We start from the raw sequence: 13,134 nt of genomic DNA, 5'->3' as shown, positions 1-13,134 counted from the left end.
CTAATGAGCTGGGAATTCATCAGTGATATTCTTGTCTTCCACATGTGGACTCCCTTCCAGGGTCTGCCTGCTCTAGTCACTCCCCAGGGCCCTCAGGTAGTCATTTTTTATAACCTCCCCCCTGCCCCACTAGAGTTTATAGTTGTCATTTATGGTAGAGTTAGTCAGATAGGAGCTCTCACCCATACTGGAAGTGGAAATCCCTATTTGTCTCATTGAAATGAACAATGCAAATGGTCCCATCTGAGAGATGGTAAAGCTGAGGGCAGGAGAGGAAACCAGGTCACAGTGTGTTTCTGGAAGAGCAGTCAACTATGATTTTAAAGAAAAGGTGGGGGTTGGTGTCTTTCAGGGTAGAATCCTACAACAGACTGGCTCCTATGCAAAGCCTCTGTTTTGTGTGTTAGTAAATTGGGGATAATATTGGTATAGAGTCAATGTTCATGAAGTGCTTACTACGGCCAGTACTAAGCCCTTTAAAGGCATTATCTCTTTTAATCCTCAAGACAACTTGATGAGATTGAATTACATTTTTTTTTTTTTTTTTTTTTGCCTCTCACTGTTGTGGCCTCTCCCATTGTGGAGCACAGGCTCTGGAAGCGCAGGCTCAGCGGCCATGGCTCACGGGACCAGCCGCTCCGCAGCACGTGGGATCGTCCCGGACCTGGGCACGAACCCGTGTCCCCTGCATCGGCAGACAGACTCTCAGCCACTGCGCCACCAGGGAAGCCCGAATTACTTTTATCGGGAGATTTTTCAGAGGAAGAGTCTGAGGTTTAGTGAGGTTGAGCCCAAGGTGACACAGCTGTTTGCATGATTAATTAATAATAATAATAGCTCATATTTATTGAACTCAGGTGTATTGAGCTATTATCAAGTTGTAGATAATGTGCTAGGTACTCTACATGCATTATCTTATTTAATCCTCCCTACAACTCTAAGAGGTAAGTACTATTATTATCACTACATCTTTTCAGATGGAGAAATGGGGACAAGAAGAGGCTAAGTAACGTGTCCAATATCAAGTAATCTGGGATTTGAACACAGGCAGATTGGCTCCAAGCCCAACTGCTTAACCTCTACGCCCCAATGCCTTCTTGTTATGATACAACGTCTAAAAAGGCTTATCACCTCATAGGTCCTCAAAGAGGCAAGCCCCCTTCCTCTTAGTATAATAAACACTGGATTGGATCTAAAGGAGTCCACAAAGCTGTGAGCTTCTCTGGTACATGCGCATGAGTGGTACCAGCGAATATCTATGGAGTCTAAATCAGCCCCAGAACCCACTTCCACTAATTCATCAGGCAACCCCAGCCTAACGTGCAAATGAGGAAATCCTCCTAAGCAGGAATAAACTGCAATAAACTGCAGAGGTTCCCTCATCCTGTTTCTCACTTCAAGTTTTGGATGCTGCAAGCCGGGTGAGCAGAGGTCCCAGGCGCTGTCCCGGGCAGCCCTGCATCCGAGAGCTACCATGAATCACTTCCAGACCATCCTGAGTCAGGTCCGGATGCTGCTCTCCAGCCATCGGCCGAGCCAAGTGCAGGCGCTTCTGGACAACCTGCTGGCAGAGGATCTTCTCTCCAGGGAGTACCACTACGCCCTGCTCCATGAGCCTGATGGTGAGGCTCTGGCCAGGAAGATCTCCTTGACCCTGATGGAGAAAGGAGACCCAGACTTGGCCCCCTTGGGGTGGATCTGGAGTGGGCTGCAGGCCCCGGCAGCCGAGAGGGACTCCGGCTACAAGGACCCTGGGGGTAAGTACCATCCCCTTTTCTCATGGAGCAACGCCTGGCTGTAGGCAGCTCAGGGATTTTCCCTCTTCTCTCTGAAAAGGAAGTCAATGTGATCATCCAGGTCCCAAGTTAGAAAGGCAGACTTGGACAGGAATCAAGGTCCCTGGTTGAGCTGGCAGGAGCAGTAAGTGCTTGGAGAGCTCAGGCTGTGATGCTGAGGGCACTGGAGAAACAGTGTGCTCCCCACTCTACTTAAAAGTAAACTGTCCACGCGGCCAAATGCCCACTTGGGTCACTCTCTGAGCCGCCTTGATACCTTAGGCATGATGCAAGGCACCGGTGAGGGGCACAGATGGACAAATCAGCTATTGCCTGCAAGTGGGGAAGACAGGTGCAGGCACAATCAGTGTGTGGAAAAATAGGTTGCCACGGAGAGGAAGGGCCGAAGAGCCGGGGAGCAGAGATTGCCATGTGTGTGTGCGCGTATGTGTGCATGCGTGCAAGAGTGCATGTGTGTGCAGGCGCACGTATGTGTGGGCATACGGTTGCATGTGTATGTACTTGTTTGTGCATGTGTGTGTATGTGTGCACATGTGTGTGTGTGCGTCTGGGTCATGGAGAGAGACAGAAACTGAAAGACAGACAGGGAGAGAGAGAAAGGGAGGGAGAGACAGGAGAGAAAGAGACAGAAATGGAGATGGAGAGAAGGAGGGAAGAAGGGAGGGAGGATGGGAGGAAAGAAGAGAGATGGAAAGAGGAAGAGAAAGAGGGAGATGGTGGGGGAAAGACAGAGAGACAGAAGAGGAACCAGACTGCAGAGAGAGAGTGTCTTATTTTTTAAAAGTACGATAGCAACTGATGCATCTTAAATCAGGAAAACAAGCCTATACCATACCGTTTCCACTCACACCCTTGGCTCCCCAAACATTTTAGGTCTTCCTTCCCAGTTCCAAAGAGGTTCTCACTTCAATGCAACCAACAGTCTTCCTAAAGACACACGTCTTTCAGTCTCCTCTGCGTAGATCTGAGCTTCTCCAATTTTATGAGCTGGTGTCATAAACTCTAGTCCTTCTTGGTCCTTTCATGGCTCTGGAGTAACTTGAAACAAGATCATCACCATGATTCACATTTATTGAGTATTTACTGTGCGCCAGGCTCAGCCCAAGCCAGCAGGTAGTTCTCACATCCACCCTAAAGGCTTTGATGATCTCCAACCGTATTTTATGCAGAAAGAAAAAGCAGAGGCTGCCCAGAAGTGAGCAACCCCAGTCCCCAGCTGGGAAGTGGTGGAGGCTGGATTTGAAGGCAGACAAGCTTTTAGCCTCAATCTGACCTTGAGGGGTAAAAAAGCCCCTTGATGATTTTGCCATGGGTACCAGGGCTTTGAAGGTATTTCTCCAACTCTTCTGCCAAGATTCAAGTTTACATAGGGTTGGCTGTCCTCCTGGCTGAACTCTCACTCAGATGGTCTCTATCTATTCCTCGGACACATCTTTTACTCTCCCCCTCCTAACAGACCCCTGGGGGGCTGGGGCGTCTTTACCAGCTGAACGATCTCCCTGACTTCTTAATGGGAATGCAAGAGGCCTATGTGGTCGTTTCTTTTTTTTAACTTTTTATTTTATATTGGAGTATAGTTGATTAACGATGTTGTGTTAGTTTCAGGTGCACAGCAAAGTGGCTCAGTTATACATATACATGTATCTATTCTTTTTCAAATTCTTTTCCCATTTAGGTTGTTACATAATATTGAGCAGAGATCTCTGTGCTATACAGTAGGTCCTTGTTGCTTATCTGTTTTAAATACAGCAGTGTGTACATGACAGTCCTAAAGATGATACCAGAAAACCACCAGAGCTCATCAATGAATTCGGTAAAGTTGCAGGTTACAAAATTAGTACACAAAAATCTATTGCATTTCTATACACTAACAATGAAAGATCAGAAAGAGAAATTAAAGAAACAATCCCATTTACCATCACAGCAAAAAGAATAAAATACCTAGGAATAAACCTACCTAAGGAGGCAAAAACCTATACTCCGAAAACTATAAGACACTGATGAAAAGAAATGGAAGACGACACAAACAACCTATGCGGTCTTGATGCGGGTGCAGATGCCAACTTCCGGGGATGTCAAAGCCTTCCTCCCTCCTTGACTCGCCCCCTGCAAACTGCAGGCTCCTTCATACCGCAGGCTACCCAACACCTCTGCCCTGCCCTCCTCTCTCGGCGAGGGCTGGTTCCTGTTATTAAACCCCATTTCCTCCCTGGGGACATAATATTTTTATTTCTGATCCCACGTGACTCTAGAAATGGAACTGGGCTCAGGGCGCTGTGGGCTTCAGAGGCTGGGAGACAAGGAAGGATAAATCGCTTCCTTTCCCCGTTGCTTACCTCCCCCTCTTCCAGGCCAGCTACCCCCAGGCATGAAAGACTCAACTGTAAGGACTACGGGCAGGTGTGCTGCTTTGGGGCAGAAAGAAGAAGCAGCCTTCAGAGAGGGAGAAGGGGAACTGGGGAAGAGAATTGCGGGGTTTGTAAATAAAGGGCACCGACTTTAGTTTCAACAGGGGTTCAGAAAAGGAAATCAGTGTGTGACGTTTCTGTCACTCTCTCTACAACCCTATCAGGATCTGCACCCTCCGCCGCTCTAAACTCTGCACCGACTTCCCGTGTCACTCAGAGGAAAGCTAAATCTGGACGATTCCCACAAGGCCCTTCATGATCTGGCTTTCATCACTGCTCTGCTCCCATCCTGTACTCCTGCCTTCTCATCTTCTCCAGACGTGCTGGCACCCTCACTTGTCCCTGGGACAGGACAGGCACGCTCTCTGCCACAGGACCTCTGCACGTGCCATTCCCTCCATCTGAACCACTCTTTTCTCCAGATATCCTCTTGGCCAACATCCTTGAATCCTTCAGATCTTTGCTCAGATGTCACCTTCTCAGGGATGCCTACCTTGATCATTCCATTTAGAATTGCAACTCCCCCTTCACACTCTGAGAAGTGGCCCCCTCCCCCATTGACACATTCACCTTCTATATACTTTACTTTTGTATTACATTTGTTGTTTGTTTGTTTTGGGCTGCACCACGAGGCTTGTGGTTTCTTAGTTCCCCGACCAGGGATTGAACTCGAGCCCTCAGCAATGAGAGTGCGGAGTCCTAACCACTAGACTGCCAGGGAAGTCCCTATGTTTGTTGTTTATTGTCTGACTCCCTCACCGGAAAATAAGCTCCCTGTGGGCAGGGATCTATGCTTTCATCACGGATGCATCCCAAACGCTTAACACAGTGCCTGGCAAAGGATAGGTGTGCGATATGTGTTTGTTAAATATTAGACTGAGGGATGGTAGATGGATGGATGGATGGGTGGGTGATGAGTGGATAGGTGGGTGGGTGGATAGGTGAATGGTTGATGGGTGGTGAATAGGTGAATGGGTGATGGATAGGTGGGTAGATGGTTAGGTGGATGGGTGATGGCAGTGTGGGTGGGTAGGTGGCTGGGCGATGATTGGATGGGGAATGGCTGGGTGGGGGGACAGGGAAATGGTTGATGGGTAGGTGGGTAGGTGGATGGGTGATAGGTGGGTGGGTGCGTGGTGGCTTGTGTAGTCCCATTACTCTCACTTTACAGGTAAGTACACTGAGGCACAGGGAGGTTAAGTGATTTGCCTCGCTCATAGCCTAGGAGTGGGGGGCTATGAGATATTGGATCTCATGAGTCTGTATCTCTCTGCACTTTCTGCTTGGCTGCCTCTTCTGCATAACCTAAAGGGATACCGTAAGTCTACCCAAAACAGGCTGACCACCTTCAAACTGAAACCAGCCCGATGATTCAGAAGTCACCTTTAGATATTATAATGCTTCAGTTGCAATTGTGTAGGAAGCCCACTTCTGGGGACGTGACCTTGGGGATTGACTCTACTGCACAGAGCAGCACATGTGCGTCCTGCCCATAGGCAAGCTCGGGGGAGGCCCAAGAGTCCTGACAGAGCTCCGCAGCCTGACTGGGGAAGCAAAGCAAACACTCAGGCAGTCTTTGGCTGACAGCGGCTGACAACACCTGGAGGACAATCAGATGCCAGAGAAGAGAGATTTTAGATGGCAGTGATGGAAAAAGAACCAGGCGGGAAGCTGGACAGCTCTGGTTCTGAGGCCATGCTCTGCTGCTGCTTACCAACTGTGTAACCTTGGCCACATGCCTGAACCACTCTGACCCTCGGTTTCTTCATCTCTAAAATGGGAGTGGTGATATAAACCTCCCAGGGTTATAGTGAGGGTTAAATGAGATGGTAACTGGTAAACCATCCAAGGCGGTTCTTGGCAGATAACTCCAGGAATATTGGACAGGGGGCAGATATACCAGGGGTTTGAGTCTGCAGTCTCACTGGGGCCCCCATGCCATATCTAGACAGCTACTCCAGTGCTGAGTGCTTGATGCTCTGTGCATCTGAGAAATGGGCCAATGTGCCCCCAACCCTCAAGTTGGCACGTTAGTTAAGCACATGGGCTGTGGCCTCCATGCCAGCTGTGACTCCCTGATTCCAAGGGCTATGACAGTGAGCCCTTCCTGGGACCCCTCTGGGCCTCAGTTTCCGCACCTGTAAAATGGAGGTGATACTAGCATCCAGAGTGGCTATTCTGAGAATTCAGTGACATCATCCAGAATAAGGCACTTGCATTCTTGGCAAGAGGAAAGCTCGTTCTGACTCGTCAGCCTCGAGGGTGGCAGTTGGGGCAACCACAGACCCAAGGCGCACAGAAGGATGACTGGGGGCAAGGTCAGAGCCAGCCGACCCCAGCTTGTGAATGGAGGCACAGCGGTGCTTCTGGGGTGAGCTTTCTCAGAGGCTGTAGGACGCCCCTGCTATGGTTTTATATATTATTGTTTTCCTCGGCTTTCCTTTGCTGGTTTGTCGCTCTATGTCTTCACGATGTGGTACTTTTGCCCGTGAAGACTCTGTTCTAGGAACCACAGAACAAAGACTCCTTCTAGGATGTTGCCTGATTTATTGGAAAGGGAGGGACACACCCCAGGCTGCTAAGCTCTTCCTCCTACTTCCTTCCCCATTTGCTTCTTAGGATGAGAGTCCTCAGAGCCAGGAATCAGAGGGGAGGGGGGCAGCGCCCTCCCTTTCTCTGACACCTTCCTTTCCCCAAACCTGTTCCTGCTCTGATCCCTGATCAGGGAGTCTCCGTGGACTCCTGGAAGGAGATGTGTTGGCAAGGACCACTTGTTTCTTCACCTTGAGTAGCTTCCCATCTAGTCAGACCTACTTCACCTTCACCCGCAGGAGCCGCAGCAGTAGAAGCACCTGCATTGGAAGTTGGCACGTCCCCATGGGTTTTCCCAGGCTGACCAGTGGCCTGTTCTATACTCAGCTTGGCTCCAAGTCTGGCACCTGACTCAACCAGGAACTGTTTCTGTTCTTTGTTGTTACCTTGAGCACCTCACCTGTGTCCTTACTTACCATTTATTGGTCTCTCCACCTACCTGCCCATCCACCTACCTGCCTACCGTCAAACTACCTGGTCTACTTAACCACCTACTAATATCTACTTACCAATTCAACAACTTACATCTACTATCTACTTCTATCTACTTATCAATTTATCAATCTTTCATTTATCTGACTGCCTGTATATTTATGTACCAGCATACTTACCTGCATTCCTACCTACTAATCCACTTGTACCTTTGCCCACGGACAGGCCTACATTCTCAGATACCTTCCTACCTGCCTAATTTGCCTACATACCAGTGTTTTTCTATCTATTCACCCACCTCTCCACCGATCTCTTTTCCTTTCTTTCTCACCTCCTTTCTTCTCTCCTCCTTAAGCATTTACTTAGCATCTGCCAGAAATGAGGGGGGTGGTCACAAACAAACATAAGAAAAGACACTTAAAACTTAGTAAGGTAGGACTCTCCGTCCATGTGGAACTTGTCTGCCTTGATCATTCAAATCCAAACGCCATCCATTCGCTCAACCAATCTTGGAGTCCTGTGTCTTTTAAATAAGAAAATCAAACACAGTAAGACAGACATTAAGGACCTTGTGACCTAATCAGAGGCAGCGGGGGGGATACTCATGAAACAGGAAGTTCACCATGTATTGCCAAATACGCGGCAGCAAGTTTGCTAAAAATGAGTAGGGCAGGAGGTTGTTGTCAGCTGGAAAGGTGATGAAAGCGGGAACTTGGGCATTGAAGGATGGCTAAAATACAGCCTGATGGGAGGAGGCAGGAGGGTGGTCCTGGGGTTGGGGGGAGGGTGGGGGACCCTCTGCTTGAGCAGAAGTACATAGGTAGGGCCCAGCTGCAGCAAGGGGTGGCAAGCTTTCAGGAATCCTACTTGTAAGACCAAGTTCCCCCATCTCCTCTCCCTGGTACTTGGCAGGGGGCCCCAGACTGGTAACTTGAACAACGCTTCTGACTGCAGCTTTGTCATGCTGGATCCTGACTTGAGACAAAGGGATTTGGGTGCCCAGGGCAAGGCTGGCCTCAGCAGCGCTGAGAGGGGCCCTCCGTCAGAAGGGAATTGGCTTTATCCCGGGCTCTGGAGAATGGTCACCACCTCTAGGGGAGTTTTGAAGAGGAGCCTCAGCAGGCACGCAGGATGCTTTAATAGGAAGATACCCTGGGGTTGGCTTAGCCCCTCTGCCCCCACTCAGTCCTGGAGGCCTGTCACTCCAACTCAGCAACCCCTCTCCTCACCTCCACTGCCTCTGCTGGAACTCCGACCGCCATCGGCTCCTGGCAGGGCGCCATGGCGCTCCTCCCTGGTCTCCATATACGAGGCCCTCCTGGTGCTGATTTACGGCCTCTACCATCAGTTAAAACACAGGCTAGCACGCGGTCACCCTGCTCAGAAACGCCAGCAGGACCAGATTCAGGTCTTGTGGAGTGTGGGTCTGGGGCGGGGGCAGGTGAAGGAGGACATGGGGAGACCAGGTAGCAGACTGCTGCTGTGGTCCAGGTGAGAGATGAGAGCATCCAAGCAGGTGTACCCCAGGCCCAGGGGACTCTCATTCCAAGCTCGGCCCTGCCACGAAGCTGATTCAGAGCTGCCTCGGCCACGGCCATCAGAGCTGGCTCCCTCTGAGGACAGGAAGTTGGCCTCACTGAATGGCCAGGTGTGCCTCTCCCCGGGCACATCAGGTCAGAGGAAGATGAAACTTCTTGGGACTTCTCATATTCATCATGTCTGTTTTGTTAGCCTAACTAAGCAAGATTGTTTCAAATTGACTCTCAGCTTTCTTATTTGTCTGCCTACTTACCCCCCTGGGACTTCTGACAGCAGCAACTGCTTCAAAAATAATCACCATACAAATATAAGCATCATTATCCCCATTACACACATGGAGAAACTGAGGCCCACACAAAGGAAGTGAGGGGTCCAAGGTCACCCATCCGCTAATAACCACGGGGGCTGGACCATAGCGCTTCAGACTCCCAATCCAGTGTTCTTTCTGTAAAAATGAAGTCATTGTTTCCCAATCGTCATTCATTTTGGTACCACCCTCATGATTTCTTTTCACCACCTACACTATTCTTAGCTGGACAGTTGTTGTTTTTTTTTCCAAACTACTCTCATTTTTTTTTCAACTTTATTTCCCAAGGAAAGTTTATGTCCACCATAAATGAAAAAGAATGCCACACATAGAAGGTAACTATGAAACAGGAGAGCAGAATAACGTTATTCCATTCTAGCCAGACACTGATGTCTACGGAAGGCTTGAGGCTGGGGGCTGCTCTCTGTGAAATGGGTGGATCACGCATTAGAAGAGGTGTTAAAATCTCCTTAGCCCCAAACTGAGACTTTCTTCTCAAGGTTTCCAGGAGCCTGGGCAGAGGGTTAAAAGGGCGCTAACTTTCTCCCTGCGTGAGACTGACAGTCTCTCCGCCACATCTAGGTGGTACCCCCAAACCACGCGGCTATAAGTATACCATATTTGGGGGTAAGACCTTTTTATGTGTAATTTATGTTTTAGTCCAATGTTCTTAGAATAAAAATGATGAGTGGACCACTCGTGTTCTCCAAGGAAATTCAGGGCAATTTGGTGTGGGGGTGGGATGGTGGATGGGAGTGGAATCCCGGGAGTTTGCTGGAAGCTAGTTCAGCTTGTCTTGAGGCATTTGTGGGGCTCTGACCACGGCCCCATCCTGCAGAGGATGGCAGATATTGGCAGCTGGCACCAGCGTGGCTCCACTGTGGTTGCCGTTATTTCAGAATGTCAGCGTGTTGAAGACCCTCCAATAGACAACTCATAACCTTCTGAGGTCGGTCACCGATTTGGTCCAAAACAAGGAACTGAAATTAACATTAGGTGCAAGTCCGTGTTTAAGGGAGCATGGGCAAATTAGAGCATGTCTAGATGCGAGAAATCTGACAGCTCAGACCACCTGGTAGGGTGAGAATTTTCTGCTGGTCCCTTACTTGTTTCCTTTGCATGTTTACTTAGGCTTGGCGGGCTCCAGACTTTTGTAGGGAGACTGGTCAGAGATGAGGCTGCCTGCTTCTGAGCTGGGCATCCGAAGGCATCGTTGGGCGGACTGAGGGCAACAGGAGGGGCTGCCAGAGTCCGGGAGCTGCTGCCTCACTCTGTTTCTCACACCATGCGTTGCCTGGCTACGCGCCCAGCCGGGTCCTACCTGCCAGAGCCCCAAGGTAAAAAGGCGGGTGGAAGACGTTGGGGCTGAGAACGCTTCTTGATTTAGGGTGAGGTCTCAGCTCGTCCCGCCGTCCCAAATTGTCAGAGACATTGCTCTGAACTGGAGTGTGAGGGTGGCGAGAGGGGTCTTTGTCCTGCTGGGGCTTTTGGAAGAAGTGAGGTGGTTTGCCATTTCCTTCCACTGAGGGACATTCGGTCTGCCCAGATGCCTGGAATGTAAGAGGGCTTTATCAGCCTGAAGGGTACTAAAGGGCTGACTTTCACGGGGCGTGTTGTTAGCTCTCAGCATTCATGACCCGGCTAGGCCAACCACAAGTTCCTCTCTCTGCCAGGTAAACACTGAGGAGCTCGCCCTTGAAGGGTGGAACCCCTGCCAGATCCACCCCATCCCCGGGAAGCCAGAGTCAGCCCCTTGGTCTAGATGTTGAGCCCCAGCTGGTGAGCAATACAGTCACCTGGACCGATGCTGCCCTCTCCCCAGTTTCCAAACGGTGTTTGGGGGGAAAAGTGGGGGACAGGGGACAGATGTGAGAGACAGCATAGCACAGACATCTGGTACCAGCTCTGAAGGCAGCACGGCAGGTTTGAATCGCAGCTGCACTGTTGCCTGGGTGTGAAGTGACACTGAACAAGTCCCCAACCTACTCTGAGTCTGTTTTCCTGGGCTGTTAAATGCGATTAGGGGGAAACTCTTATTACAAGACAAAGGTGAGGAATCAAAGGGTCTAGCGCAGTGCCTGGTGCATTGTAGGATCTGAAGACACACATAGGAGCCCGTTATTAGTGTGGTTGAGACTGTAGGACTCCTCTTCACAGATGCTGCTAAAATGCGAGGCTTCCTCTGAACCTGCAGATGGATGACAAGTTTGCCAGCTCTGTTGGTTGCAGCCAGAGCTTGTTGGGGGAGTTTTCCAGGGGGAGAGAGAGGTCAGAAGTCACCTTGACCCACCCCTCCCTCAATACCAGATGAGGAAATCCAAGCCTGGGAAGGGAGGTGACCTCCCCAAGGTCTCAGGGTGGATGGAGCAGGGGTCCAGGACCTCTGGAAGAGGAAGGGTGAGAGGAAAGCAGCTAGGAGGTGTGTGGTGATGGGAACTCAGGGCTGCCAGGGCTGAATTTCCAGCCAGGGAAGTTCCTTGAGGAATTTTCTCTTCCTCCCAAGGGCATCCGGCTTCCCAGGAGTGAATGGCTCAGCGAGCAAGCCCCTGTGCCCTGCAGGGGTGGTTTGCCAGCTTCAAGGTGGGGCTGAGGTGGAGGGAAATTGAGGGCCAGACAGAGGTGGATGAGCTCCCTGCAAACCAGGGCTTGTATATCATATGCCTACGGGCAGGCTGCCTCCTCCAAAGCTGGGCACTGGCCATTTTTAGGAGCTGATTAGACTCTCCAGGGAGTGTGGGGGCTGGACTAGGCGCTTCTGAGAAAGCACATGGCAGGCGCAGCAGGAGGAGGCTCGGGTGCCTGTTTACTCCCCAGCTTGGGCTGGCCCAAGCCCCTTGCTGCAGAGAGAAAGTGAAAGAGAAAAAGGGCAGCCACAGTGGGTGGAGCTGGGGTGGCCAGGCGACTGCTCTCCCCAAGCTTGCTCGCTCACCGCAGCCCCAGAGCTGGCGGGAGGGAGAAGCCACTGGCAGCGCGCGGGAGTCCAGGGAACAGCGGTAGGTAACCAAAGTCCCCTTAGCAGCCCCTGAAGTGGGGCTGGGAATAGAGGTTCAGAGACTGGTAGCTACTTGCCTGAGATCACATAGCAAGGCTGGGAGGAGGAGGAAGGTAATGTGCGGAGTGCACACCCTAGAAACTCCTCGTTTCCAGCATCCCTGGAAGGATTCCACGCAGGAACTGGGAGCGGGGAACCCGGAGCTGGGCTGCTTTGCCCAGAGCACCGGGGCCCAGGGGAGGCGGCAGGGAGAGCCGGTGGGAGCGGCAGCGTCTGCAGAGAGATTGGGACACAGAAGGAGCACGCAGAGAAGGGAGGCGGTGTGGCCAAACGATCAGTAGGCAATCTCCCTGCGCGTCCTAGAATCTGAAGAAGCGCCTAGGGCCGCGCGGAGGGAGACACAGACTTTTCTTCTATTGGGAACCTAGGACCGGGGCTGCCCTTCTCTGAGCCTCAGCTTCCCTCTTGAATCACGTTCCCGCACTGACTCAGGAGTCTGGGTACCCGGCCCTCTTGGTGGGGTCCCCAGCGCAGGGAGGGCTATGGGGAGACATTTAAACGCCGGATTGGAGAAATCCTCACTTCTCTTTTACCGTCTTGGCGGGCAGGGTCTTTCCTGGACTGTGTTTGACAGTCCGCATCTCTACCGCAAGTTGGGGTCCTGAGCCACATCCTCTAAGGAGAGAAACTAGGGGCCTCCGGAAAGGGATTGGGGTGGGGCTGTCCGGGGTCCCAGCATATCAGAATTGGAGCCACCATGTCTAGCTCTGTCTGGGACCCTTAAAACCGCAGTTCTCGCTTGAGTCCCACAGCATCTCTCTCCACCCTAGGTGACACATGGGAGGGGACATAAGTGCCCCACCTCCAATTGCGGCCAGGAGTTCCTAAATTTGGCAGGAAGTCTTCCATCTATGTGCCACTCCACCCCCCCCCCAAAAAAAGAAATACCATTCCCAGCCAATCAGAAAGTTAAGGAAATTAGTGCTTCTTGCTCTAGGGCCTGGTGGAGCTGAAAGTGGAGAAGATGAGACCCCAGCAAATCATCACTTTCCAAATCCCAGCCTGCCT

The 13,134-nt window shown here is 51.1% G+C and overlaps 1 protein-coding gene across 8 annotated transcripts in view; it reads left to right on the top strand.

Annotated features, from left to right (window-relative positions):
- The first annotated feature begins 1,380 nt into the window (after positions 1-1,380).
- CIITA (class II major histocompatibility complex transactivator) overlaps positions 1,381-13,134 on the top strand; it is a 48,757-nt gene continuing 37,003 nt past the window's right edge. For 2 of the 8 annotated variants that reach the window (XM_073792310.1, XM_033839282.2), the window contains exon 1: positions 10,262-10,411. In XM_073792310.1, coding sequence (XP_073648411.1) covers positions 10,360-10,411 — 52 coding nt within the window. In that variant the 5' untranslated portion in view covers positions 10,262-10,359. Of the gene's footprint in view, positions 1,758-10,261; positions 10,412-10,730; positions 10,854-11,975; positions 12,068-13,134 lie in introns of those variants that run through there. The other 6 variants (XM_073792312.1, XM_073792311.1, XM_033839279.2 and 3 more) reach the window with 6 other exon arrangements.

The sequence above is a fragment of the Tursiops truncatus genome, chromosome 15, assembly GCF_011762595.2.
Source record: "Tursiops truncatus isolate mTurTru1 chromosome 15, mTurTru1.mat.Y, whole genome shotgun sequence".
In the NCBI taxonomy this organism is placed as follows: Eukaryota; Metazoa; Chordata; class Mammalia; order Artiodactyla; family Delphinidae; genus Tursiops; species Tursiops truncatus.
Note: the sequence above shows the minus strand (reverse complement) of the source record. Positions and strands in the feature narration are given on the sequence as shown.